The sequence below is a fragment of the Hirundo rustica genome, chromosome 21, assembly GCF_015227805.2.
Source record: "Hirundo rustica isolate bHirRus1 chromosome 21, bHirRus1.pri.v3, whole genome shotgun sequence".
Lineage (NCBI taxonomy): Eukaryota > Metazoa > Chordata > Aves > Passeriformes > Hirundinidae > Hirundo > Hirundo rustica.
In genome coordinates, this window is record NC_053470.1 from 7,378,045 (window position 1) to 7,405,294 (window position 27,250).

General features: G+C 46.7%; 1 protein-coding gene and 1 long non-coding RNA gene across 2 annotated transcripts; one reads left to right on the forward strand and one right to left on the reverse strand.

Annotated features, from left to right (window-relative positions):
• Positions 1 to 269: 269 nt before the first annotated feature.
• Positions 270 to 26,303, forward strand: LOC120762178 (uncharacterized). Its single transcript, XR_005703856.2, has 3 exons — positions 270 to 582; positions 17,064 to 17,187; positions 26,177 to 26,303. It is a non-coding gene; the product is annotated as an uncharacterized LOC120762178 (long non-coding RNA).
• RNF128 (ring finger protein 128) lies at positions 2,556 to 21,333 on the reverse strand. The gene is made up of 7 exons (XM_040084297.2): positions 20,892 to 21,333; positions 12,324 to 12,571; positions 11,265 to 11,336; positions 10,616 to 10,698; positions 7,983 to 8,079; positions 7,006 to 7,183; positions 2,556 to 5,642 (listed from the first exon to the last, which is right to left on the reverse strand). The coding sequence occupies exons 1-7, from the start codon at positions 21,331 to 21,333 to the stop codon at positions 5,506 to 5,508; spliced, it is 1,257 nt and encodes a 418-aa protein (XP_039940231.1). The 3' UTR covers positions 2,556 to 5,505.
• Positions 26,304 to 27,250: the final 947 nt, after the last annotated feature.

Consider the following 27,250-nt stretch of genomic DNA (forward strand, 5'->3'; position numbering starts at 1 on the left):
GACGCGTGGCGGTGCGGAGCTGCCCTCACAGCCCCGGCGGCCTGTCCGGGAGCGGGGTGCGGAGTCCCGGCCTTGCTGTGCCCCGCCCGGAGCGGGGTGCCGAGTCCCGGCTTGGCTGTGTTCCGGATCGGACGTGCCGAATCCCAGCTTTGTGTACCCCAGAGCGGCGTCCGGGGGTTCCAGTCCCGGCTTTGTGCGCCCCGGCGAGCGGCTCTTCATCGCTGCACCTGCCCTGCCCTAGGCGGGGTAGAAGCTGCTGTGGCCGCTGTGCCCACGGCACAAGTCCCGTTTTCGGTTCTGGCCACACCTGGCTCCATTTTCAGCCCACGGGACAGACAAACGTCACTAGAGACGATGTTTGGCGCGCAGGTGTGTTTGCTAGCGCCCGGCCTGGCACTGCAGGGTGCTGGGGCGCAGAGAGAAACTGACAGAAACACCAACAAAAGCTTCCGAGGGCTGGACGCCCCAGTGCCTGCTCTGCTCCACTCTGGTGCCGAGGACTTCCCAGAGTTGCCATCTTTTCCCACCTCCTGCAAGGTTCACTCCTGTTCCTAACAGAATCTGTCATTCACTACAAATGGGGTAAGTCTCCCTGTTTCCCAGGAACTTCATGCATTTTCCTTAGCATTTTATTTCCAGCATAATTGACATTCCTGAGATTTTAAAGGATAATGTTTTATTGATTGTGTGTGATACAAAAAAGTCAGCAGACAGCTGTTTAAACTCAGCCTCTACTTTAAGCTCTAAAAAAAAAAAAAAAAAAAGCACATTATGCACTAACCGAACGTCACAACCTTGGCACTTTTGCTTTATCCTGCCTTCCTTCATGCTTTTCAATAGTACTTCACTACCAAAAATGCTGCTGCTAGCACTGGCCTATTTGTGAGCACAGACACAGCATGGTTTTGCCAAGCAGTCACAGAAATTATTTGGCAGTGCCCATCCACTTCCAGCTGCATAACCACCCACCCAAAGGACCGGTGTGCAAGCAGACCCAAGTGTGCAATCACATTTAACTCACAGGAAGCTTCAAAACTGGGCGAATTGCACTGGCATAACTTTTTTTTTCTTTTCTTACGATCTCTCATTGCACCACAGCAATAGAATTGAAGAGCTTTGGGGACTGAATATAGATTTAACTTAATACAATTATTTTACTTTTTTTTATAACAGAAGAGGAGGCAACAAATTTCTGGTGGCCTACCTTTACTAGAAAGGAAAGATAAAATAAAAACCATTAACCAGCACATGGTATTTTAAGTAATTAAATTGCATTAATGAGAGCCCCTGATACCCTGGCACACAGCTCTTCATGTGGTTTCAGTCTTTAATACTGAAGCTAGGAGTAGCAGACATTGCTGGGGATTTAGCAGCTGAACTGATGGAGTGGTTCCTGCATGGATCCTGCTCCTCTAAGAGCATTCCCAGAGAGAGTGTTTACCATTTAATTTTCCCAATTAGACAAGCCCCTGGATACAGGAAATTAAGGACCTAACAGAGATCTTCTAATTCTGATGCTAATTTTAAGGAGAGATGCCCTTGGCATTTCCTACCCAGTTTGCCTGTTTGGTGACTCACACACACACTGGACATGTTAGGACACCATGGTACTTGCTTCTGTTACATTCAAACTTTGCTAATTAGATAAATATTTAACAGTAAAATGCTACTGCTTGGAAAATGTCTGTTTTCTATTTCTCTCCATGTTTCAAGGTCTTGAATGTCTTTCTCTTTTCCAGTTCCCTTTGGCACTGGGTTCTTAATCAAATACCGTTCAGATGCAAAGAGTACTCCTCTATGGGTATGAGGAATTTATTTGTAGCCACTTGAAAACCTTCTTAATCAGTGCACAACCATGCTACAGTGTAATCAATGCATTTTACAGCAACACAGATCCACTTAGTGCTGCAAAATTCTTCTTTCACTTATTCAAGGCTTATTCTAGAAACTCTAAATTACTTCCCTCAAATAACCATGTCAAGATTACATAAATAAACAGCTATATAAATAAATGTTGGCTTCACTCTGTATAACCAACAGTTGAACAGCCAGTGCAGCGCTGCTCTAGGAGCATTACACAATTTTCAGTTCACACGGCATGAACGCTGCAATTTGATTTCATTTTGATTTTGAAATTTAAAATGAAGCCCTGCTGTTTTAAAGCCTGATTTTTACAAGAGAGCACAGTAATCCAGCACCAGGCAACGAGGCTTCCTCTCCTGCAGGGATAAAAAACTTTCCCAGTCCCCCTTTGAGAGCACACAAGTGTTTGACTGAAGTGTCTAGATCAGAGCATTCCTGAGGGAGAGGGGTAGCTCCCTCCCTTTCCCTGAGGGAGTGAGCAAACACTTGGATGTGATGCCAGAGCCTGTTCAGTTTGCTCTTTGGGGACAGAAGATTTGACATGTCTGTGTGACTCAGCGGGAATATTAACAGAGTCAACATACAGACATTTTAGCAACTGTACCACTTGTGGGCTCTTTATTTCCATTATTTTACACATGAGCATTAGTGTATCTATGGAAAACCCCCAAACTATTACACAATAACAGCAGCTTTTTATTGCTTTTCAGGAACAACCCTAGCCCCAGGCACGCTCCTATTGGCTTCTTGCTTAGAGGAGAGAGTCTGTCATGCACACACACACACACACACACATAAACATACATATTACATGACCCAGAGACATTCTAGCCCATGGCACAACTAAAAATAAGTGAACATTTTGCTGCACAGTCCCCTAAGTAGGGCTGGTAAAGACAGCTGCTACCTACGGAAACTTGGAAATACAAAAAAGTGAGAGTGGTTCTTTGAAATTTTTTTAAGGCAGTCTGACAGCAACAGACCCAAATTTAGTATCAAGATGGTGTCCACGAAATTTACACTCTAATTTTTAAACCAAATCCCTTGTACAGCTATGAGTTACAAACAAATCTGCACAGGTAAGAACATGCCAGACTTGTAAGTTAAGCTGCAAAACTGGAGAACGATGAAGTTCTGCCTAGCAGTAACTCCAATACTTCTCAGGTACTTACCTGCATGTGTTCCTTTAGCAGTGGGTCACATTTGATGTAAGAATCCCTCTGAAATAAGTATCTTCCTGAAAATTAGCATAAGTGCCTTGAGCAAGCAAGCCCCTGCCTGGAGAGATCACATACACATCATCTGATCCTAGAGTAGCACAGGTTCATCAATGGAAGCTTCTGCATCCCCCTCCCCAAATTCTCCAGTGCATTCCTTGAGAAAGGGCTGTGCATTCACAAAAAATACAAGTAAATACAAGCATTGTGGAAAAGAGAGGTTTGTTGCTCTTAAAAGGCAGTAAATGTAAAGCCTTAATTCTACAAACAAAGCAACCCAAAAAGCACCTTTCATGGTATTGAATTGATCTGAATCCCTTCCCTTTTTTTCCTTGAACATCAAATTTTGCTCCTGTTGAACACAAAACTGGCAAATGATTTCATGAGACTATATCTTAGTAAGATTCTACTACACTGGAGCTTACACACCACCGTAAATTTATACCAGCTTTGTCATATGGAAATTGAATGAAGTGATCAGGGGCTGTATATTTCCTGCTTGGCTGTTCCTTTCACTGCTCTGCACTTCAGAGGTAGAATAAAAGGCAATCACAGCAAACGACAGCTTCAGAGTGGAGTCTGATTATAGTCAGCTGTACAACTGGAGCTCAGAACCAACTGATATTTTCTAGACTAGACTTGGAACTGAGCTAAAAAGAAATACAAGGCTTAACTGCTCCCAAAGCAGCCAGGAGAGCTGTAAATCATAGAAGAGTACAGAACAAAGGACAAGTAATATTTTTTAAAATATTTTTCCCTCAAAGCAAGCATAGACTTTGGAGTGAGGAAGAGATGGTGAGCAATCTGACAGAGGAAAAGTGAGATGCAGCCACTCTGGTCTGGCAGACTGCCCTGTGCTGAACATGCCTTACAAGCACTATTCAGCAGCTCATTGAACACATCCCAAAGTGCTTGGATTTTTCTTTAACATCGAGTACAGCTGCTAGGTTTCAGCATCTCAACACAATTTCAATCCATGTAACAGCAGCATCCTGCACATGATTAGCACTCTTTATTCCAATTACTTTGAGCAACTTTTTAGCCTCTCAAAAGAAGGATGTGCTTCGAGGTTGTGGGACTGGGAAAATTCAGCATCTGCTTCCATAAGAGCTAGTAATATTTTATGTCAGTCAGGATCATCAAAAATAGAGTTTTATTTACATTTACATATCCAAATTCAATACAAATTATGAAATATTTACAACCATTTCATTTGTCCTATAGCTAAGAAAATGCATTGCTTCCCCCCCCCCCCCAGTTCCTTAATTTATTTATTGGAGGCTCTAAGACAAAAATCCTGCTAGACAATAGAAACTAGTCAAAGATGCAGAGGTAAAAAAATAAAGTGCATTTATAAGACATCCTTAGTTACCTTCACTGGACAAGGCCAGTTCACTTACTATTGAGGCACCCAGTGTTCCTACTTGACCCCATCTCAACTCCACACAGAGGACAGCTTCTCCAACTCTGTTACACTCACAGGACATCGGCTCTCCCTGCAGCTTGTGCACTTGAGCAAGACAATGTACAGCAACAGTCCAGCATTTTTCAGAGGCTGGATCATTTCTGAACAAAACACAGCAGATCCTTTTGTAAGAATCTATCTTTTCATCTTCAGCTGAGTCTTTCCTGAAGTCATCCCAGACTCCCACATAGCCAGGACTCTGGCATATTGCTGGTGCTAGAGATGGTTACAGCTCCCCAAATCACTTGAGGAACTTTCAGACTAACATTAACAAGGTTTGAAAAGTTCCTGCAGTTGTTCCCTTTACAGTAAGTCAGATTTGGCCTGTCAGCTTGCAGCTCTCTTTTCTTTCCCTTTAGGAATGTGTGGTTGGCAGGTTGGAGTTGAGAGGTAGAGAATCAGTCGGTTATGAGAGAACCAAAGACACTGTGGGACAAAAATCCAGTTTGACAAGCATTAGTTTGCACTTTCTCCAATCAAATTAGTGCACTGAAACATTCAATACCATGTTTCTTTAAACAAAACTGTCTCATAAATAAGTATTGGAACAGATCAAAATAAATTTGTTTACAATGAAAATCCAGTTGAATGAAAATAATAAACAACAAAAAAACCCGACTCAAAATAATTCCCAGTGGAGACAACTATGACATAAAAAAAAATCTTCTCACTTAAACAACTCAAACACAGTAGAGAAGCTCTGCTGAAGATGGAATTTTTGAGTTAAATTCTGCTGGTTTTCTTTATATTTAAGACAGCTTTATCTGAAGAGTGTTAAGACTCCTGTGGGAAATACAGTTTTAAGAAAGGCAAGCCATACAATTATGATTTGGACAAGTCTATTTATCTTAGCATTTCCAGTGCAGTATTTTCTGCAACAGTCTTGCAACTTTTGGTTTATATGGAATGGCAGTAGGCAGCTCCTTGCAGAAGGCTTACACCATGTGGCTGGGCATGTTCTTAGAAGGTAACTTCACAAACAATCCTGCCTTCACAAACTTGTGTTTCATCTCCCTCAAAGCCTGGGTTGTCACCGTGTGAAAGGACAGTCACAGTGGAGGGCTGGGGTTCATCACTTACAGGATGTACATTGTCATCTGTACAGAAGAAAAACCAAGTCAAGACAAGTTAAGAAGTTGCCGCAGCCAACGTTACCACCTTAAACAAACCACACAAACCTCAACTGCACTTTTCCTCCAGAGATGGAAATCCAAGGACGCTCCAGCTACCTGTCTCCTGCTGCCCCTCGTTAGCCTGGGAGCCCATTCTTGCCACTGCCTGTCCTTCCTGGAGAAGCCTGCTCAGCTCAGTAGTGCTGAGCAAGCTGAAGTTGTGTACTTAAGCCACAGAAGGCTACAAAATCCAGACAGGAGGATATTAGCAGGTCTTGCATCTTTAGGCTGCTGAAGGCAGGCATCAAGAACAACTACTAGAGACCAGGCTCAGGATAAACTGAGAGGGGCCGTGCTGATTTGGAGAGGAAAGCCTTCTCCCTACAGACTGACCTTGTCTGGCTGATGTCCCTGTGTGTCCTTCCCACTCCAAGTGAGAACACACGAGAATGACCCACGTAACTAACCCAGCATGCCTTGAGTTTCTTAGAGAGATGCAATTTCAACTTCTGATGTTTAGCTCTTAGGAAGTGTCCTCTTCTCTACTGGGGTGCTTCAACAGGGCCCTCCCAAACACATGCCACTTGCTGCAGCAACATGTCCTGCAGGAGACAGGCAGCAAATCCCAAATTTTCCCATCAGCTAGGCTTCCCATGGGAAATAAAGTATCCCCTTCCTAAAGGCCATGCACAATTCAGGGGATAGTTACTTTAATTTGTTTATCTGCAACCTTTTTAAAAGTCAACTGCAACACTGAGTAGTGTTGGTAAAGCTGAACACTAAAGAGACATTTTTGATTTGTTTGCTTTTGTTCAAAAAGATCAAGTATTTGGAAAATCTGATATTCTTTCCAAATTAACATGCTCTAAAGTGTTGAAGAATGACTCAGCCTTTGCAAATCTGAAATTCAATTGAAGTATCTGTCTTCTTTATCTTGCACCATCTAAGCTAGAGCAAGATTGACTCCCCAAAAGCTTTCTGTAAGTAACTACTTAAACCAGACAGATCTAGTAGCAAAGCAACACTCACTCATCAAACGAAATGTCCAAAGAGACAAAGGGATAAGGGACATCTTTGGAAAAATCTCCTTGCTCTTGAAGTAGTAAGCCTCTGACTTTGAACTATTCTTTCACAGACTTTGGCTTTTAATTCACATTAAGGTTGTGTTTCATTTGAAAACAAAGACCAAGTTCCAGAGCTAAGGGCTAAAACAAAAGGGAGGAGTAAAATAGCCCTGAAAAACAAAGTATTCAAACCCTGTGAGATGCTATGAAGGCAACTCCCCCAGTTCACAGCCTAAGCAGCCAAGCACAAATGATCTAGGAGGCAGGTGAAACAGGAGACGTACTTTCTGGTGGTGCATGTGCCTCCTGAGCAGATTCATCTGGTCCCTGTACAGAATCATATCCAGATGATGCTGTTTCACTAAGATTGTCCTCTTCATTAACTATAGTGACAGCAGATAAAGGTCTTTGGCCACTGGATCCTGGGGCTTGCACAGGCTCAGACCGTGGTTCGACATCCATCTTTGAGAAAAAAAGAGAAAATGGTTAAATTGCAACTTGGCAGGAGGGTGGATCTTTCTGGGAGGACAATGCCTGCAAGGACTGAGTCTGGAGCACTTTTACACAGAGGGAAAAGCATTAAATGGAATAAAAGCTCTGCTGTTAACCTCCAGCATCAGAGGTGAAAACCAGTTATTGCCTAATTGAGTGGGAAGTTGACACACCGCTTCTGCATTGTTTGCCCACTACCAGGAAAAGAATCCTTCCACTCAGTGCAGATCTGCCTCCCCCAGGCAAACTCTGGCTTACATTTTAGCGGGTCCAGGCAGCATCAGGCACTGGCAACAGCATCTCCCTCTGGCACTTGCAACAATAAGCAATTACAGAACACATCAGAAACTCTTGATGTATCCTAGGAAATCATGCAGTCCCAGAAACATCGTACATGCTGACACATTCACTTTTCAAAGGCTTCAGGTACTGAAAAGAAGCTGATTTCAGGGACAGCATGAGTTGTCAAAGTCTGCAGATCTGAGAAACACCCTTAGCTGTGGGCACGAGAGTTAAGAGCAATTCTTCCGTCAGGCATGAGTCAGCTTTGGCTGACATTCTGCCCAAGCCTTTAGGTGATACCAGCTCACACCAGGTCAGCTGCAGGCTTCCTTAAAAGGGAATTATCCCTATAGCCTCTGGCCACAGACATGGCAACACCTGTGCTTATCACCTGCACTCCAGAGGCAGCATGAAAAAGCTCCAGATGTGGTCACACCAGCGTGACACTGTGACTGGCAGCTGCCACCATGACAGGCTGCTGGCTTACCTCAACACCCAGCACTTTGAGGATGTCACATTTGCACAGAGGACACGTCCCGTGCTCCAGAAGCCAGGGGTCAATACAGGTCTTGTGGAAGACATGGCTGGTGGAAGAAGGTAGCCAACAGGTTAGGTTTCATACCAGGAACACTGCTCATGTGCCAGCTAGGAGGGACCCTTTTGTAACACCAAGAATTTATTCCTTCTAGAATGGATGACCTTATTTTGCCACAAGTTACAGCTGAAAGTCATGGAAAGTCAATGTTTCAACCTGTAGCTGGTTTGTGCTTACTAGTATCCCGATAACAACTTGCTCGAATTCAGCATTATCATTTCTGCTACACCTAAACAGTCTAAAGTTGTTTTTCCAAAACTGTGTACAATACATTCCCAGATGATAATTTAAATGATACAACTATTGATATCTCAGCCTTAGCTTTAAGGTTAACTTCTGTCATGCAGATGACTAAATAGCATTTGTTACTGTTGTAACTGCATAGGCAAATCATCTCACAGTGTTATGTCCTCAAGATAAACTCTACTCCCACCCATCTACTGTGTCTGTGCAAACACTGTGTACTCCAAGTGGATAGTTGGCAGGCTGTACACTCAAGGAAGTAAATATAGCTCAGCCATTGCAGATGCAAATGTGTGCTTCTATTAAGACACTCAGTTCCACAATGGGTTTAAATTAGGCCACAGAATTAGGAGGATGACTTGGAATCCTGTAATCTGCCTGTTCCCTCAGCCTGAATAGAAACAGCAAGGCAAACAAGCACTGCTCAGTATTAATCAAGTCTATTATGAGGTAAGTGCAGAGATCACCACATCCAGCACTCAGCAGCCCACACTCCAGCAGGATCCAAGGATTCTCCAATTCAGCTCACAAAATCAGCACTTCCTTCCAGCTGCATCGAAGTCATGTTTAGAATAAAACATGAAGCTGCCTTGACGCCTATTTTAAGTCCTTGAACTTAATATTGGACTTGTGAACCTCTGCAACTATAAATGCCTTCAGTTTGACTCTCTGGACAAGAATGCCCTCAGCAAACACTCACACCCCAGGGACTCAGATACCACCAATGTGACTCACAGAACATTCCTCTGACTGGCTCTTTCACAGGTACAGTTAAATGCTTTCAGCAAGTAGGGTCTCAGTGTTGAGGTCAACCACCAAAATCAAATTTACTGCAAGAACATGCAGTAAATATCCATTCATAAAGCACATGAGGGAGAATTTAATATGGTTGATACTGGCACATATCACCACTTGTGAAGATTATCAAGTCCATGTAGTCATTTTAAGCTAGCATGCCTCTGAGAGCTATGTTTGGGCCACAGAGGAATGAAACATCACAAATGTACATAAAAGCAGTCTCATAGCAAATGCAACAAATTGTGCAGAAAGAACACAGTCAAAAGATGCTACTCCACTCTTACCCAAATAAGTCATGCTTTGTTTGCAGATTCATACCAAGATTAGCAGGGTTTATAAGGAAATAATGAGAAGTCAGGTCTCCTATCAGGAAAAGTGTCTGGAGCCTGTCTACAAGTTTCTGTACTCATGGTACTTAGTCCATTACTAAACAAAATTACCCACAAGCATAAACATGGCAAGACAACTGGATAAATCATTAACATACATGCCTGAAAGGTTATTCAGTTTTGTGTGTTTTTTTAAGTATTAAGCATTAGATCAAGGGAGTCAGTTGATAACACCTTGGAAGACCAACTCTGTAGTACCAAAACAGCTTAGAGGTCCTACTGCTTGGGAGCAGAGAAAACCTTGGCAAAACTGGTGCACAGGTAACTCCAGCTGAGATTTGCCAGTGTTTGGCAGCACTGCTCAGCACACAACAGCAGCTGCCCATTCTTCTATTCTTCAGAACTTCATTTTCCTACATCAGAATGTTTCCAAGTGCTTTTTGTAACCCTCCCTAAGGGTTATGACACTTTTTCCTTTGCACAGATTGGGCAGTTCACATGACAGCCCTCTGATTTTAGAAGCTTGGCCAAAGCAGTTCCAGTCAGCAAGCACAGGGGGAAATCCCACAGAACAAGTTTCCTTGAGCCCAGAGGCAGCTTCATCGCTCACTTTAAGAGCAATCACATTAAAGCCTTAGTGCTTTGCTACTGGGCTTCCACAGCAGCACAGCAGTGAGATACAACAGAAGAGAATTTAGAAAAACAAACTGCTATAGCTCTACTTTGGTCTCTGTTTCAGAGGATGCATACAAGAATAGAAATGCTTTCTTCTAAACTACAAAAGCCAGCATGCTTTAATAAACTTAACAGAAACCCAACCCTCTTAGTAAACAGTAATTTAAAGGACAAGAAGCAGTAACATTTGCCAATTACCTGCAAGTTAGTGGTAACATTCTTATACAGTTGCAAAGGAAGAAATCCTTAAAAAGTCCTTAAAAAACACAGAGCTTCTCTACTGGGACACCGTGGTCTGCCAAGTTGTGTCAATCCACTCACAGGGGAATGATGAGCACAGGCCATTGGGGCACACTACAAATGGGTATTCTGTTGTTCAAAATATTGTTCTGATAGATATTCAAGAATTCTCACTGTACTAAGCTCGTTAACAAACACGGCAGAATTTTGGATAAAGGGGCAGTTTGGAAGACAACTTACTTGCAAGTCAGAACACGCATTACATCATTTGGCTTGTACTGCTCAAAGCACACAACACAGGAATCTCCATCTGGACCAGTCTCCTAAAACAGTGAAATGAATTTACAGCTTTAACACACTTTGAAAGCTTCCTCTGAACCCCAGTCAGATTTCCTGCAGATGAAGGGGTCCAGCTAGAGTCATCCATGATGCTCCCAAATACAATCCTATATAAACACACGGCGTGGATTACTCACAGTCAAGCTGACACTTGAAAAGCAGCATTGAAAGTTTAAACCCATGGTTTAGAATTCCAGCGGAAATTGTTATTGGATTACTGGAGGCTCTAGTGTAGAGGTTTAGAAACTGCTGCCTCCAGTTTTAGTTACAAGAAGAGCCAGGGAAGCTGATTAGATTCTAGTTTATGTTTAAGCATCCATGGCAGCAAATCAGGTCCTCTCACATCAGCAAGACTACGAGCAAGCAGCTAACAAAATAAACTGATTTATATGAATATAAATCCTGAGGCCTGGAAAAGGACCCAGTCTCTGCTACACCAGGAGTTACAGGCTCAGAGAGAGTTCTGCATCCCGCTCCAGTAGCAGGGAACTCCCCGGGTTCCAGGCAAAGGCTGTGCTGTAATGCAGGGAGGTCACAGGGTCAGTCCTACCTTGTCCCCTTCCTTCAGGGTGCGCAGCTGCATCTGTTCAATGGCCTTCTTAGCCCTGGCCCTCAGCCGCCGCTGCGACACAAAGCAGTCACGGTCAGACACAGACATCCTTCTATTCCCTCACTAATACTCACCCAGGTGCCTACTGCAAGCAGGCAACACTTTTTAAACCCACATGTTACCAAAACAAGCCAAGTAAGCATGACCATACTATTTGGAGATAATATGAAACAGAGTTTTGGGACATACTGATGCAGGTTTGTTTAGAAACTACTGAGGTTTTCTTAGAAGTTTGTGAAGTTCTGCTGAAGACATCAATATATGTTCCTTATGGTTAACTTTGAAATTATGTTGCCCTTGCCACAGAGCAGCAGCCACATACTGCTGTTTACTGAGGCCCCCCCCAAAGTCCGAGCAGCAAACCTGGCAACATCAACAGAGCAGGAATGCAGCAATATAATTACTTCTCCCACATGGCTAGAACTGTCACCCCTACTTGTTATAACTGAAAACTAAACTTTCTAGGAATGTACTCCCTTGTACGGTATCTCATCTACACATCTACTGTCAGGCCAAGCATATTAGACAGGACCCAACTGGCTGCACTGTTAATAATTTACTTGAAACCGTATTTTAAGTTTTGCATGGGCACCAGTTTAATTGCTCCTCATTAAATGCATCAATGGCAAAGTCACCTTTAGCACTGATTTTGGCAAGTACAGCAGAATACCCCTCCAGGGGATGGAGAGAGGTTGCAGAAGAAGCTTTATGTTGAATAGTCTACCAGGACAGTCGAGCTTGGCATGTCAAAGCATTTTGTGAAGCCAAATTTTTCAAGCGAATGTGAAACATGAATTATATTAGAACTATAAAAGCCCCAACACAGAAAAAGCTAAAAAAAAGATAGTCAAGCTTAAGCTTTAAGCAAATATGTATCCTTAGCATTTTAAAGATCAAACAAACAAATTCAGTCACTTTGGTACTTAACCAAAACTTACAAACCTCAAGGTCCGCACCATGGAGGGATGGGGGTATAAAAACACAACGGCACAAACTCACCTTCTCCCTGGACTGGGCCCTGGCCATAATGAGTCTCCGAGCAGAGTAAGAGACATAGCAGCCCATGGTTGCTGCTGCCACAATGAAAAATGACACAGAGATGAAGAGGATGGTGAAGATATTCATGGAGAGACTGCGCTTTTTGCCCACTTCGATGGCCATGGTGACTTTCATGCCGCTCTGTATCAGGCGCAGGATCTCCATGCCTTTCAGGTTGCCAATCATAATAGCAACGATCTTTTCAGCACCTGCAGAGAAGGGGAAGCCATGCTCAGTTCACAGTTGTCATATCAGAGGCATTGTCTTGGATGTCCTGCTCCAAATGCTGAAGAAATGGCTGTGGGAAGTTTCTAGATAGTATTTATAGATTCAGTATGAACTGAAGGAACAAGTGTCCTCACTCTGTGTTTGTCCAGCTGAAAGTACATCCCATTACCTATGAGCAGCATAGGTAAATAAACCATGTTTGGAATTCATTCCTTTCCACAGCATTCCCCACTCCTGCATAGGACACACACTGTCTTATTTTAGACACGACACTTTGGCGATTTACATTTTAATGTGCCTTTGAACTACAAGAAGTTAAAAATAAATCCTCTACAGAGTAAGGTCACAGTGGATTGTGATATCTGTATAGGGATTGCTTCCTGTAATGGATCCAACTCCCTCCCTGCTCCACTGCTACTTCTTAACACCTCTTTTCTAAATTTGACAGTACTTTTGAGTACTTCCCCAGACACTGAGCAATCAAAGACATAGATCACCCTTCACTTGTGTATTTTCAGCAGCAATTGAGAAATGATTGAGGGAAATTACACAGTGAATTTAGGTGTTTTTGTGAGTTTCTACTGCAGATTTGGAGGGAAGCAAATACGAAGGGAGGTGTGCTCCACTTTTAAACAGTTGGGGCCAAGATGCCAAATGCCATCCTGATTTTAACAACAGGTTTTATTGGCTTAGCTGAACACCACAACAAGGCAAAGGAAGCAAGGTGTTCCTGGTAGGAAGAAATTTCAAGCAATTCCCGTCACCAAGCACAGACCAGAGCAAACTGGTTTCCTTTCAGTGACATGCAAGGGCTTGAGGACACTTGATACCATTTGTAGAAGCATTAGAAAGTCCCAATATAACAGAGAGGCTCTCAAGAGGGGAGGAAAAAAAAAAGGGGGGGCGGAGAAAGGGTGATGAGTAAATTATCACTGCTCTCTCTCTAAACTAAATACAAGAAAAGCAGATTTGAGACCAGCTAATCAGAAACCTCACTGCATTAAACCATCAACTGCACAACATTCATAACAGACATTGCATGGGGGAAGAATAAAACCTGTTACAAAATGCTATTTTTAGCTAACCCCCTGGCCAAACACTGTTTAATGGGAAGACCAATTGTTTTTCCATCTGCTGAGTTACTCAAGTTATTTCCTTCTGCTGAAAGTTATTCAACTTTCAGCCACCAAAAAAACCCCTAGAATTAGTGTTAAACCACAAAGGCTGTCATTAGAGAAAGCCTTTATTAGTTTTCCAGCTTGTTCACATAATGCTTGTGATCCAACACAGCAAGCAACTTTCCTCAGTGGGACAAAACTCATCTTTTATTCAGAAAGCTCCTTGTAAAGACAAGGACATCACACAGAGAAGAGGGGGGGAAAAAAAAAAAGCCCCCCAGACTGCAACTACTCTTTAGGATGAACCAGTGGTTATACATCATATATAAAATGAGCTGGAGTCAGGTGTTAGCAGCAAGCAAAGAAGTCAGAAGCTGAGACTTGCTTTCATAAGTATGGAAGAAAGTGTGAAAGAACAGGGTGCAACAATGAGAAAACAAAAAGCCTGCCAAAAAAAAAAAAAAAAAAAAAAAAAAGCAGAAAAGGTTTCTCTACCCTATTCACCTGTATTTCTGCAGGTCTCACAGTCAATCTATTTTGTGGTTACGCACAAGACACAGCACGGCGATTCCTATTAATGAAATGTCATCATCAGCCTGCAAAACCATTGCAGCTACTAAGCCATCCACTGTGAACAAGGTTTACTCTTAAAGAAAGAAACATATTCCATTTAAGTTTCAGACTGCACAGTTCACAAGGATGTCATCAGATGACAGCTTTAATCCTCACTGGCCCTTCTCAACCTCGGAGATTTCTGTTGCAGTTTCAGCTCTGCTTTAGATGAACACATGCGAGTGGCCAGCTGTGGCTCTGACACTGGCACAACAAGGGCAGAAGTAAACAGATCACTGTTTTTATCTATTAGACATGGTGCTTGCAGCACAGATCAGTAATAGTTGTGCCTTATGCCTCAGTCAAAGGAGCTAGAGGTATTCCCCTGGCACCCCTCCAACCCCACCATCAGTATAAAAAGGCATCAGGAGATCAAGCTACCTCCTGTTCTTTAACACAAAAGACACTGCCAGTTCACACTCCATTTCGTACCAGTTTGGCACACCTGGCTCCTCAGGCACATAAGAGGAGTATCTGATAACCTATCTTTCATGTTTAAAAAAAAATAAAATACAATGTCTTGAACACTGCTTATCTCACTGTACTTGAGGAGTAAGAAACGGGATTTCTGGTGGTTATCAAACAGGCTGGTACAAGCTTGCTGTTATCTGTTACAGTAGGAGGAAAAATAAACTAACACAGTACACAGACTGAGCTGGTATTACCAACCTTACGTAATTCACCTCAGATGACAGGCCAGCACTGCACATAAAAGCCACCAAATCTCAGCAGCCCCCACTCCAGGGACACGAGGGCTCTCCCTGGCCTCAGACACTGTGAAACCAGGCCCTGCAGGCCTGCTCTGCTCTCATCCATGGCACAAGGTTTAAAAAAATAAAGTGCTGATTGCTGTCATGTACATGCACAAGGCAAAATCTCATCAGGAATGTGCCCATCCCCACAACCAGCCTCCATCCCAGACACTGTCAGAGGAAACGCCTTTATTGCCCTGAGATAAGCTCTCCCCTTTGCAAGAGGGGAGGGTGATTGAACTCGTGGTTCAGGAGCAATATAAGCCTGGATAAGCTGATGTCGGTAGGCTTGTTCCTTCTTCCCCTGCTTGTATGTTCTGCACCTCAAACATTACCTGGCACCAAGATAAAAAAAATAATTTGCATTCAGGTTATTTTGCAGTTATTTAAAGCTGCAGCCCCTTATGATCTAAACTGCCTTTTTCCTTACACTATTACCTAAGCTTAATTAAATCTACTTTCAGCTTGCTTTACTCGACATATGGCACAATGTCTGATCTCTTCCTCCTAAAAGCACAAGGCTTTCAGCACACTTAGCATATTTAGTTTAAAAAGTATTATTTGTCAAGTGAATCCAATAGTTTTTTTCTACCAACACTTTTTTTCTCCCCTTCCCTTCTTCTGAGCCTTAGTGTCTTACATAAATGCTCGCATCCCCTAAACCTTAGAAGGTTTATAACATGGAATCATCCTCTAAAACAGCAGCCAGGATAGTAACATTTTGCAATGGCACAGAAATGAATGAGATCTTGTAGGACAGCTCTCTTCACTTGCTCTTTGGTCACCTGCAAGACTAAAGTACCACCTTTCAATCTAGCAAACAGCATCTAAAGCCTCCTGGAAAAACAGCCAGCAAAATTCCTAAAGAAAAATTCTTTGGTGAGTTTACTGAACAGTTTTGAGCAGTTCTGAACCAGTAAATACACTGCTCACCCTCTCTGAATGAGAACGAGCTCACCACACGCCGGTGGCAGCTAAGCGTTCACTGCGAACAAGTGAGTTAGAGAAAGCCAGTGGTAACACGATGTCAGTGGGCAGAGTCTCAGCCAGAAAGCATCTGTGTGTGACAAGGTGACAGGTCACCCTGGGCACAGCGGGCAGCTGGGCTGAGCTGACTGCTGTGTGCTCACCAGCACATTCGAGACTGGAGGCAAACAAGCATTGTCATTGTTTTAGCGACATAATGTCCCTCACAGTGAAGCCTCTGCCACCACAGCTGTCACTTGGGATTTTAATTCATCCTTTCACATTTCAGCAGCCCAGTAAATCCAAAGAGCAAGGGCACTTCACAGACCTGTTCCAGGCTGTCTAATGGATGATGCCTACTCTACAGTTTTCCATAGCACAGAGGTACCCAAATTATGTCATAAAGAGCAAGGGCAGGGATCAGAAGCTGCCAGCAGCACCAGTTAGCCTCATCCAGTTTCTCAGTGCCCCTCCTGCTTGCTCACAGACTGCAGTGCTGGGGGCAGCCCCAGTCACTTGTCACACCCCACCATCCCCTGAGGGTGGGAGATCAGGGTCACCAGCCAGACCCACCTGCTACAGCTGCTTACCTGAATGTCACTACAGCTGTGACAGTAATTTACCCTAAACCAGGAGAACCAAACTGAGTTTGAGTGCATAAAGACAAAGTTGCAGCGCATACACATCAAAAAGCTATTCTTGGATGCAAAGAGCTACAAACTCCAGACACTACAGACTGCAAATAACATCCAGGCACAGTAGATGGATGCAAGGTGACCTTCTCAAAAAAGAATTGTAGGAAAGGCTTAATGATCTGCACAGGCTCATCTGGCATGGAAAAGCATGAGAGAGGAAGTGTCATTAATTAGATCCTCCATCCTCATTCCCCTCCTCACACGTCCTCAGCACAAGACTTCACACTCCCTGCAAAGAGAGGTGCGCTATTTGTTTACATGAGCTTACAAAGTCTCAGCACAGCCTACCTTGGGATTAAAATTCTGACTCAATCTTTAATGGTTTTGCAGGTCACATCAGCCTTTTAATACCCTGGAAAAGTTTTAGCTTGTTTCTGAAGATCATGCCTCACAAAAAGCAGTGGAGCACATCTAGACACTTCTGCCATGCGCTGTTTTCTCTAAGCATATGGAGGTAAGGCTTCACCTCAGTGAAATTCCTGCAGAATAAGTGCTACATATTTAACCTTTCCTTCCTCTTTCACCCAATGATGCAAGTTTACACTTGAACCAGATCTTGTTAGCCTGAGACACGCTGTTACTGCCTGAGCCGGAATCATTTCACTGTGTACCCCCAGAATAAGCCCTCTGCAGATCAGGTGATGTGCTTCTCAAGTCTAGAGTTACACCACAAGAGAGAAACCAAAGAAAATTATCACAGCTGCTCTCTGACCTGCAGAGAATCCTCCTTCACCAGCGGCAAGGAAATACTGAACACCAAAGAATGCTTCCCACGGGCACCACCATGCCCTCAAGCCAAAGCCACCGAACAGCCTGGTTCTACCTTAAAGCAAGGTCCACCTTTAATACAAACCAACTCTTGCCCTGCGCTTTTTCCCCACATGCTGCTGGTTTTCTCCAATCAAATGTCTTTTTTTCAGAAGGTCAATAGAGATTACAGAGAGGTGCAATTATGAGCACACAGAACTGTACTTTGAAACCCTGCTCACCCTGACACAGAGCGGTACCATCTCAAAATGTGCACAGTTAAAACTCAAGTTTGCTAATTGATATGGGTTTGTGCTTATAAACCACAAAGCAAATTTTACTTTGGACTCCATTAAATTCACAACATTCTACACGTTAAAGATGATTAGGCAGGATTGATCATATCTGATTTGGTTACTCACTGCATTCTGTTCTTTTAATTGCCAGAGTGGTTTGCTTTTGTTTCATTTTTTTTTAAAGCTGGCACACCAAAAGCTTATATGGAGCACTGAGGCAATAAAGGATTCATCAGACTAAACATGATGATTCTAAGGAAAAAAGTCTGTGGAAGCAGGATGACTAGTCCAAACACTGCTGCAAATACAGACCCATTTAAATCTCTAAACAAAAAAGTTGCTTCAAAAGCCAAGTTTGAACTCCCCAGAAAAAGGCATACTACACTTTTAGACAAGCTGCTGTCAGTAACTTTGTGCTGTGCTTCAAAGTTCTACCAAACTTCAAAGTTCCATCAAAGAACTGCCAAAGTTCTTTGAAGAAAAGCGTCTTGTGCCATACACTTTATCGGATCCCACCCACAGGGATCTTCCTTCTCTGCCAGGCAGGTGGCAGCTTCATGCACCACAGGTGAGAGTGCTCAGTACTGCTGGCTCAATTCCCCCTCCTGCTACTGCCCACTGCCTCAGCTTGGAGGAAGTGTTTGGCCTTTTTTGGTTTCACTTGATGGCATATGGGCCCAGTCAGAGCAGAAATGAAGCCAAACAGGAAACCAGACTGCAAAGTCAGGGCTAGCACAGCTACAGCCCTCACAGACACGGCAGGAGCTGTCTTTGCACAAAGGCCATCCTTTAATGAGCACGGCCACCTTCCCCACTGGCTCCAGGAGAGTCAGAGCACCCAGTGCCACCAGTGAGGCCAGGACAGGGGAGCCATCCCACAGCACAGCAAAGGGCAGCATGACCAGCCCTCACCTCCTAAGTTTGAGGGGTAGGGCTGTGTGCTGAGCTCATCAGCTTCACACAGGGAATATCCTGCGCCTGGCAAACCGAATGAGGCTGATGAGCTGTGGTTCGCTCCGTCTTGGCCGTGCCGTGCTCAAAGTGTGCAAGGTTTGTCAAGTTTGACCAGAGCCCTGGCCCCAGCAGGGACACGAGGCAGGGGTGGCCCGAGCACAACCAGGGGTCACTTTCGTGACAGTGTCACCAAAGCCCTGTGGGGAGAAGGAAGAGCATCGCTGTGGGAAGAGCCAAGAACGGGGACTTGCAGACTGACAGAAAAAGAACTCAAGTCCAGAGAAAAAGAAAAGGGAGGGTGGAACAGGAAAGAAAGTGAGGGACTAAAAAAAGGACAAGCAATAAGAGCAACAGCAGCAACAAGCTTAGCCCAAGCTTAGCTTAGTGATTGTGCTATGACATGGCAAGGAGGAGTCAGGCAGATTAAATAAGTGGTTTGACAGAAGCTGTCTTCTCCAAGGAGTCCCTGTCCTATTTGCCTACAGTTCAGCTGAGAAGTTTCAACATGCCCTCGAGTATCCATCCCATCATGCAGGATAATCAGGACAGCTAGAGCCAATCTGATGTAAATGCCTCGGCAGAAAAACCTTAAGGACAGCACAGGAAAGGAGAGAGCTCCTCTTGGAGCAAACCCTGCCAAGAACCCACTGCTCGTCTGGGGAGGCAGCTCCCGCAAGGTTAAGACGCTGAACATCTCCCAGCAGCCAGGATGGAGGAGAGGCAGGAGCACATGGTCCTTCCTCCCGAGAACAGGTTCAGCAGTGACCTACCCAGGCCAGCAGTGCCAAGGGAGCTCCTCCAAGAGCTGCAGGAATAAGGAGGCACACGGTGAACAGGGCTCAGGGCAGGCACGCTCTGTCAGTTCAGCAGGAGGAACTCGCCCAGCAATAGTCAGATCTCAATAGCATTTGTCAGCTGATTATTTGATTACATAAGAAGGCCTTGCCTCAGAAAGGCCAGAGCCTATCCAGACTGTATGTTTTGAATTCTTAAAGCAGAGCACCAACAGTCCTAGAGCTCTTTAAGATTGCAAGCTCACTAAAGGCGGCAAAGCTCCAGAGGCAGCTACTGTTTCCTTGTCTCCCCAGAACACTGGCCTCCACTGCTAACAGAAATCCTCTCCACCCCTTCTAAGAGGGTTGCTGCAGGGATATAATTATTTTTCAAACCACACAGTATTAATTTTCATTGTTCAGTTTCTCTCCAGAAGATGGGGCTCCCAAAGCACTGTCACTTCACAGAATTCCAACACACCCAGGAGGGTGCATGCCTGTCCAACAGCTGGACAGAGCCACCAAAGCCACTCACCCTGTCACACACAGGGCAGCCACTTGGACTGTCACCAGAAGGCATTTACACCACTTTCAGCCTAAGTCTGAAGGCTGAAATGTCTGAATGTTGCCTGTTTCTCAGATAACATTAGCCTAAAACACAGCCAAATCTCATTCTCCATTTGAAAGATGGGCAGGTCAGGAAAAACCTTCCACTAAGTAGGAGACTTTCTATAGCAAGGGAAGAGGAGCTCTGTCATCAGCCTGTGCAAACTGGAAAACAACATTTGAAGACCTTCAGGCACTGGCATTAGAAGCGGCATTTTGCCGCTGAAAAGCTACCTACAGGAAAGTCTTTTACTTTTCTGTCTGAGCTGTTTAGTGTGCAGGGCATAGGGAGAAACAGCGTCTGAGCATGGAAACCCAGCCTGCTTTACAGCCCAAATCAACTCCACAGTGTTAACTCCACAGTTAAAAACCTCAGCGTCCATAACCCCGGGTGACTACAGGCTGAGGCCAGAAGCCCAAACCAAGCGCTGATCGTCGCTCCCGCACACCCACCGCCAGGGCCCGGCTCGGCAAGCGCCCACTCGTCCCCAGCCCCGGCAGCAGCCGCACATTTCGGACACGGCTACTCATTAATCAGAGAAAAAAAAACCCAACAAAACAAAAAAACAACATCATCAGCGCCCGAAACAGCACTGGCCAGTCCGGGCAGAAACTCCAGCAGTGCAGGAGAGGCAGCGACATTCCCGGCTGTCACCGAGAAGCCGCGGATGCGCGGCCGTGCCCCGTTCCCGCACGGCCCGGCCGAGGAGAGGGAGGCGAGGGGCCGCTCCCTGCGCGGGGACCCCTCCGTTGGCGAGCCCGGCCCGTTCCCCGGCGCTCACCGTGGTGGGACATGGGCAGCACCTCGTTGCCGGTGCCGCGGTAGTTGTAGATGACGGCGGCGGCGGCGCCGCGCTCGGCGGCCAGGCGGATCTTGTCGGCGAAGGAGCAGCCGCCGCCGCGCTGGATGAGGGCGAGCCAGCCCGGGGAGCCGCCGGCCGGGGGGGCCCCGCTGAAGTTGGTGAGAGCGCTGCAGGCATTGAAAGCGTCGGGGCTGTCGGGCAGCACCAGCAGCCCCTCGGCCGGCTGCAGCGGCGAGTCCAGCCCGTACAGGCCGCTCTCGCCCGCCTCCCAGCCGCTCCGGTTGCGGTCCGCGCCGCTCTCCCACGACACGTTCAGCCAGGCGGTCCACGCCGCTACCGCCGCCGCCGCCCCGCGGGGACCGGGCGGCGGAACGGCGCAAAGCAACGCGGCCAGCGCCAGCAGCGCGGCCCCCGACGGCATCCCAGCACGGCCCGGCCCCGGCGCCACACGCCTAAAGGCGCCGCCGCGGCCGCCGGGGGAGGAGCGGGGCCGCCCCCGCCGCGACACGCCCCCGGCACCGCGCACCGCGCCGCGAACCACCGCGCATCGCATGGCACCACCGCGCATCGCACCGCGAACCACCGCGCATCGCATCGCACCGCGCATCGCACCGCGAGCCACCGCGCATCGCATGGCACCGCGTATCGCACCGCACCGCGCATCGCATCGCACCGCGTATCGCACCGCGAACCACCGCGGGAACCCCACCGGGAGTGGACCCTCCCCAGCACGAGAAGAGGAGCTCTGTCATCAGCCTGTGCGAACTGGAAAACAACATTTGAAGACCTTCAGGCACTGACATCAGAAGCGGCATTTTGCTGCTGAAAAGCTACCTACAGGAAAGTCTTTTACTTTTCTGTCTGAGCTGTGTGCAGGGCATCGGGAGAAACAGCATCTGAGCATGGAAACCCAGCCTGCTTTACAGCCCAAATCAACTCCACAGTGTTAACAGGCATTAAAAACCTCAGCGTTCATCACCTCTGGCCACTACAGGCTGAGGCCAGAAGCCCAAACCAACCCCTCCACCAGGATCCACCCCGCCAGCAGAGCAGCTGTGGGTTTGGGCAGCTCAGTACCACAGGGAGATTGGTTTGGTTGTGCTGCTGCAATAGCAGCGTGCAGAGCAATTAATGAAGAGCAGATAAAGCAATTTGCTCAATATCAGTGTCGCTTACTAAGTGAACACTTTTGTCGTGACCTAAACACACCTTCATTTTCCCATTCCACATCTAAGTAGACAACTTATTTCAAGAGTAACAGCTCCAGCTATAATGAGAAGTAAATCCGTAAGCAATCAGAGAAACGTGGTTTTGTTTTGAAACCTGTTTCATGTAGGGGCAGGGAAAAACTTAGCACACCTCTGAAAATACAGCCAAGCTTTATGCATTCAACAGAAGCCAATCTGCTCAGACTCAAATGCCTACAAAACTTTGGGGATGTTCAGCTCCAGCATTTTAACTCAGACAAAACTGAACCAGAGTCAAAGGCTGGAACCTTCCCAGAATACAAAATTCTCTACAGATCCAGGGATTTTGAGCATAGGGCTTAGCCACAGTCTCTTACACGTGCGTGCATGACAGTACCTCGTATGATTGAAAAGCACAAACACAGGCCGGGTGAAGAACGGACTGAGAGCAGCCCTGAGAAGGACTGGTGATTCAAGGAAGGCTGTTGATCGAGGAGAAGCTCCACCGGCCCTGCTCGGTCTGGCAAGGGGCCAGCAGCTCCTGTGCATCCCGGCCTGGTCAGCGACTCCTCTGGGCCAGCGAGGAGTGGGTCAGGCAGCCGGGAATCCCCAGCAGAGCTGAAAGGTTTTAAAACCCACATGCCAGTTGTACCTGTTTGAAGCCACATATCTCACACTGAGAACTTCCTGGCTCCCAGGAAAAAAAAAAACAAACAAACCAGGAAGAAAAAAAAATATCCATCTTGCAATCTGCAAAGCACACCTATGCTGCAGACATCTATAGGTTCATTTGTGTCCTCTCACCTCAAAAAACACACTGGTGCCTTCAAAACAGACACTAAGGGTTGCTCTGCATCACAGTCTAAATTGATTTGCAACTTGTACAGGTAAAAAGCCAGGATTAACTTCAGACACTCAGCCCTTTGCCTGCGCTGTACCAAGCACAGAAGGTAACAGCAAGGTCTTGCTGACTAAGCACGAGTCAAGACTCAAATTGCATAACACGTTATTTTTCTAATTGAACTTCTTGATCAGAGCAAAAATTCCCCACAAACACCCCCGATTCCTCAGAGCCTGCCTGTGCTGCCCTAAGCAAACTCCAGAGACAGAAAAGATCGGGTGCCCGCATCCTTTCACTCACCTGGATGCGCCATCAGGAGGGTGTTGTTGCCTTTCCCTTGGGAGTTGTAGATCACGGCTGCTGTTGCACCTCTTCTGGTTGCCACCTGGATTTTCTCAGCAAAAGTGCAGTTGCCTCTTTCAATCAGGGCTATCCACGGTGCTTTCATGACGGTGAAGTCAGTATTTTTGTCGCAGGCGTAAGGATCGGCCGATACCGGAATGCCCACCACCCCCTGAGCACTAAGGAGAGGAGAATTAAAGCCGTACAGGCCACACTCACAGCGCTCAAACACCGTCCTGTTGCTGGTGCTGTTGAAATAGAATAAACTGACAGAGGCCGTCACAGAAATTGCCCCCGTAGTGTGGAACGAAATTAAAAAATCCATCAGGGGAAAGAGAAACCAAAACTTCCCGGGTCGCTTCATTGCTTCTTCCCAGCAGCAGGAAACGGAGATGTCCGGAGGTACCTTCCACCGCTGGTGACCACAGCGAGAGCGCAGTGCTGCCGAGTCCCAGCGGGAAGCTGGCACCAGCCGGGTGAGCTCCGGCAGTGTCGGAGCTCAGCGCATCCGGGGCCAGGTCCGGAGTCCCCGGGACACGCCCGGACCCGGGGCAGCGGCGCAGAGGGAATGTCCTGCGGCCCCAGCGGCTTCCTGCTGCTGCCACACAGCGCCCATGCTTCTCCTCCTCCTCCTCTCCCAGCGCGGTACAAATTCCACCTCTCGTGATGCTTCCCCAGAGAACGCTCAGGGCTCCTGTTTCCACCCGAGTGTCCCTGCAGAGGAACGGGTCATCTTTCACGCAGTTACATAAGCCCGCCGATCTCACTTCGTGGTCAATCTGTGATGCAAATGGCCTCGTTAAGAAGGTCAAAAGCAAAGGGAATGCGTTAGTAATTATTAAGGGAAAAAAATACCCTTCTTTAACTAAGTAATTTCCTGCTTTTCTCCTTTTCAAATTCTTGCAGTCGCCTACTGGAGAGGTCCAGCTTGTTCTGGTGCTTCGAATGAACTGGTTGTACTCTTGATTGATGCACCAATGCATGAGATGTGGAATCATCTACACTGAACTCAGAAACAAATCTCTTCCATCAGACCATTCCACATCACCTGCAAGGTGTCCACTGAGAGGTCTGAATAATTATCACACAACTCTCCACTTCTGACTGCAGGCTCTGGAGATTCTCTGAACTGAACCCTAACAATTCCCGGTACTACTTCATGTTTTCTTAGCATAGAGCAGTAACAATGAAAACGTTACCCTCTAGTCCACCAGGAAAATAAAGGACAAGTTGTCAAGTTCTCAAAGCCTTTGTCCTGGTTTGCTGCAAGGGTCGTGCAGCATGCACAGTGTGGAAAGCCAAGAGAAGCTGCAATTTGGGGGCACATCTTGTGACAGGAGTTCAAGCTAGGAAAGGGTCCTGAAAAGAGCAAACATCACTGTGGAGAAGATTCTTGGAAAAGCCAAACGTGGCTTTCCAGACATGAAATGAAAATGGAAACAACCCAAGATGTTCACATCTATTAATTCTCTTCCTTATATGCTCCCCTTTTTCTGTGTTGCACTAGTCCTGCGTTACAGGAATTCCAAATTGATCTTACCTCAAAGGTCTAGGACTTAGCAAGTTTTTTTACACACTCTACAGTACCATTAGCTACACAGTTTGCCTTCTCTGTTTTGCTTTGGAAGGAATGCTGGATGTTTTGAAGAGGGTTTGGGATCTGCATGAGTGAGAGGGTAAGAAGGAACACAGAGCTTGGCAGAAAGTGCATTATCTCCGGGGCGTTCGACACAGTTCAGTGGGTGTGTGCTACACGCTGATCACACAGAAAAGATTCTAAAGGAAGATGCTGTGCCAGAATTGCCTTTTCTTTTGCAGCCTCTAAACTGCAAAGCCATCAGTGAAAACGATTCATCCTTCTTTGCCGCTGGATGCGGGATAACCCTGTGTCAGTCTCCAAGAGCCAGGGTCTGCAGCGGAGCCCTCGCACAAACTGCCCCCGCACGAATGGGGCTGGGCCAGAAAAGCGCTTGGCTTTTTCCTGGGCACTGTCAGAGCTCATCAAAACAACCACACGATAGCGCTGCCGACTCGCAAAAGAACAAAATGCACCGCCACAGCTGGAAACCTAGACAGAGCCAAGCTAGAAACGTCCCTGCTCTCGGGACAAAGGTTTCCCCAGTCTTCCTCTTCCAAGTGCAAAACCTTCTTTGCACCACACCCAAAGAGCAACACAATTCCTTCGCCCTAAGAAAGCTTTGTGCTCTCCCAGAGTCAGGCCACCAGCTTGAAAACACCTGGCAAAAACAGAGCTCATGGAGAGAACTGCCAGCTGAGAAAGCTCTTGCTGCCCACAACTTCAACTCATCGATTTACCAGCACACACCCTGCTGCCAGCATCCGCAGCTCTAGACACCATCCAAAGCCTTCAGTCACCCAGAGTCAGGATCCAAAGAGAACAGCACCGGGGACTGCTCACACACTGAAGGTCTTAGGACACAAAGCTCCAGAGCCTGGTGTTTGCATTCCCCTGACAGCTGAACAGCTCTGACCCAGAGAACTGCCTACTGGGAAAAGCCTCTAAATTCACTGAGAGCACCCAGTGTGGACCTGGGGCAGGCGACACAAACAAACCCCTCCCATGGCAGGAGCAGAGGTGGGACTGCAGAACCTGGGCACGGCTGCTTTGCTGCGCAGGCAGGGAAGGCCTTGGCCTGCTCCACTCCCCTTGTCTGCTTTGGGATCATCATTATTTTGGGGGGCAGTGCAGGGGGGAAGGGAGAAAGCATGGGCTTCTCTCACCCATGGGCTGGTTTTTCCCCGAGCAGGCAGGGGTTGGGGTCTTTTGCAAACCCCTGACAGAGTTAAGATATTTTACCTTTTTTCTTGTAATTTCTTTTTCCCTTTTTTGCCTGTAATCTATTTTCATTAATTAGTTGTTTGTTTTTCTAAAGGGAGCATTCCAGGTGGTGTCCAGTCTGGATTGGGAAGTGCTTGGGAGCAGCTGTGGCGTGGATGGGCCGTGCCCTTGGGGAAGGCTGAGGACATCCTTTGGGAGCAGCTCTTCTTGAGGCAGCAGATGGCATGAGGTGAGTCCCCTCTTCCTGGCATGGGTGGGATAGGAGTTTTTGGGAGGTGGCAGTGAGCACAGGAGCATCCTGCTCTGGGCAGCTGCTGAGGAGGTGGATCTGCCATGTCTGCCCTCCTGCTCCGCTGGTCCTGCTGGTCTCACCTGCAGTCTGGGACTCACTGCCCACCAACCATCTCCACCCATCCGACAGGGACAGGAGGGGCTGTGTGTGCCAGGGGCTCTTGGATGGCTCTGTATCCACGGACAGGAGGGGCTGTGTGTGCCAGGGGCTCTTGGATGGCTCTGTATCCACGGACAGGAGGGGCTGTGTGTGCCAGGGGCTCCTGGATGGCTCTGTATCCATGGCCAGGAGGGGCTGTGTGTGCCAGGGGCTCTTGGATGGCTCTGCATCCATGGCCAGGAGGGGCTGTGTGTGCCAGGGGCTCTTGGATGGCTCTGCATCCATGGCCAGGAGGGGCTGTGTGTGCCAGGGTTTCCATAATGTGTTTGTACCCATGGGTATGGAGTGAACACGGACAGTGAAAGTGTCAGTCACGTTGTTTGCACAATTCTTCCTTTCTATACAAGACACATCCCTGCACACCCCCATGTAGACATATTTAAATGACAGGGATGGATCGAGATTTCCCACAGAGCTCTAACTTTGGTATAACTCACCTTGTAAGCTGGCGGCCAGAGGATTTTTCCCCAGCTCTGTGTGAGCAGTGTCCAAGAGCTGAAGGGAGCAGCATTCAGAAGCAGTTTCAGGATTTCTAGGCAGGAAGGGGAACTGAAAACCATCCACATAACTCACCGTATTCATCAGGATGGGCTGCTGGTTCTTCAGGAATATGGCACAATAGAGACAGAGACTTGGAAAAATCCCAGCTCTCTGATTTGTGCAAAAGGGAAGCAGCAGGAACACTCCCAGGAGCTGCGGTGGCAGAGGGTGACCTGG

Excerpts from the sequence above, each read along its gene's own strand:
- RNF128 (XM_040084297.2), bottom strand. The coding sequence starts at position 21,333 with ATGCCGTCGGGGGCCGCGCTGCTGGCGCTGGCCGCGTTGCTTTGCGCC. Across the intron at positions 10,699-11,264 it reads CCCTGAAGGAAGGGGACAAG|GAGACTGGTCCAGATGGAGA; the intron begins GTAGGACTGACC and ends TCACTGTTTTAG. Across the intron at positions 7,184-7,982 it reads TCAAAGTGCTGGGTGTTGAG|ATGGATGTCGAACCACGGTC; the intron begins GTAAGCCAGCAG and ends TTTTTCTCAAAG.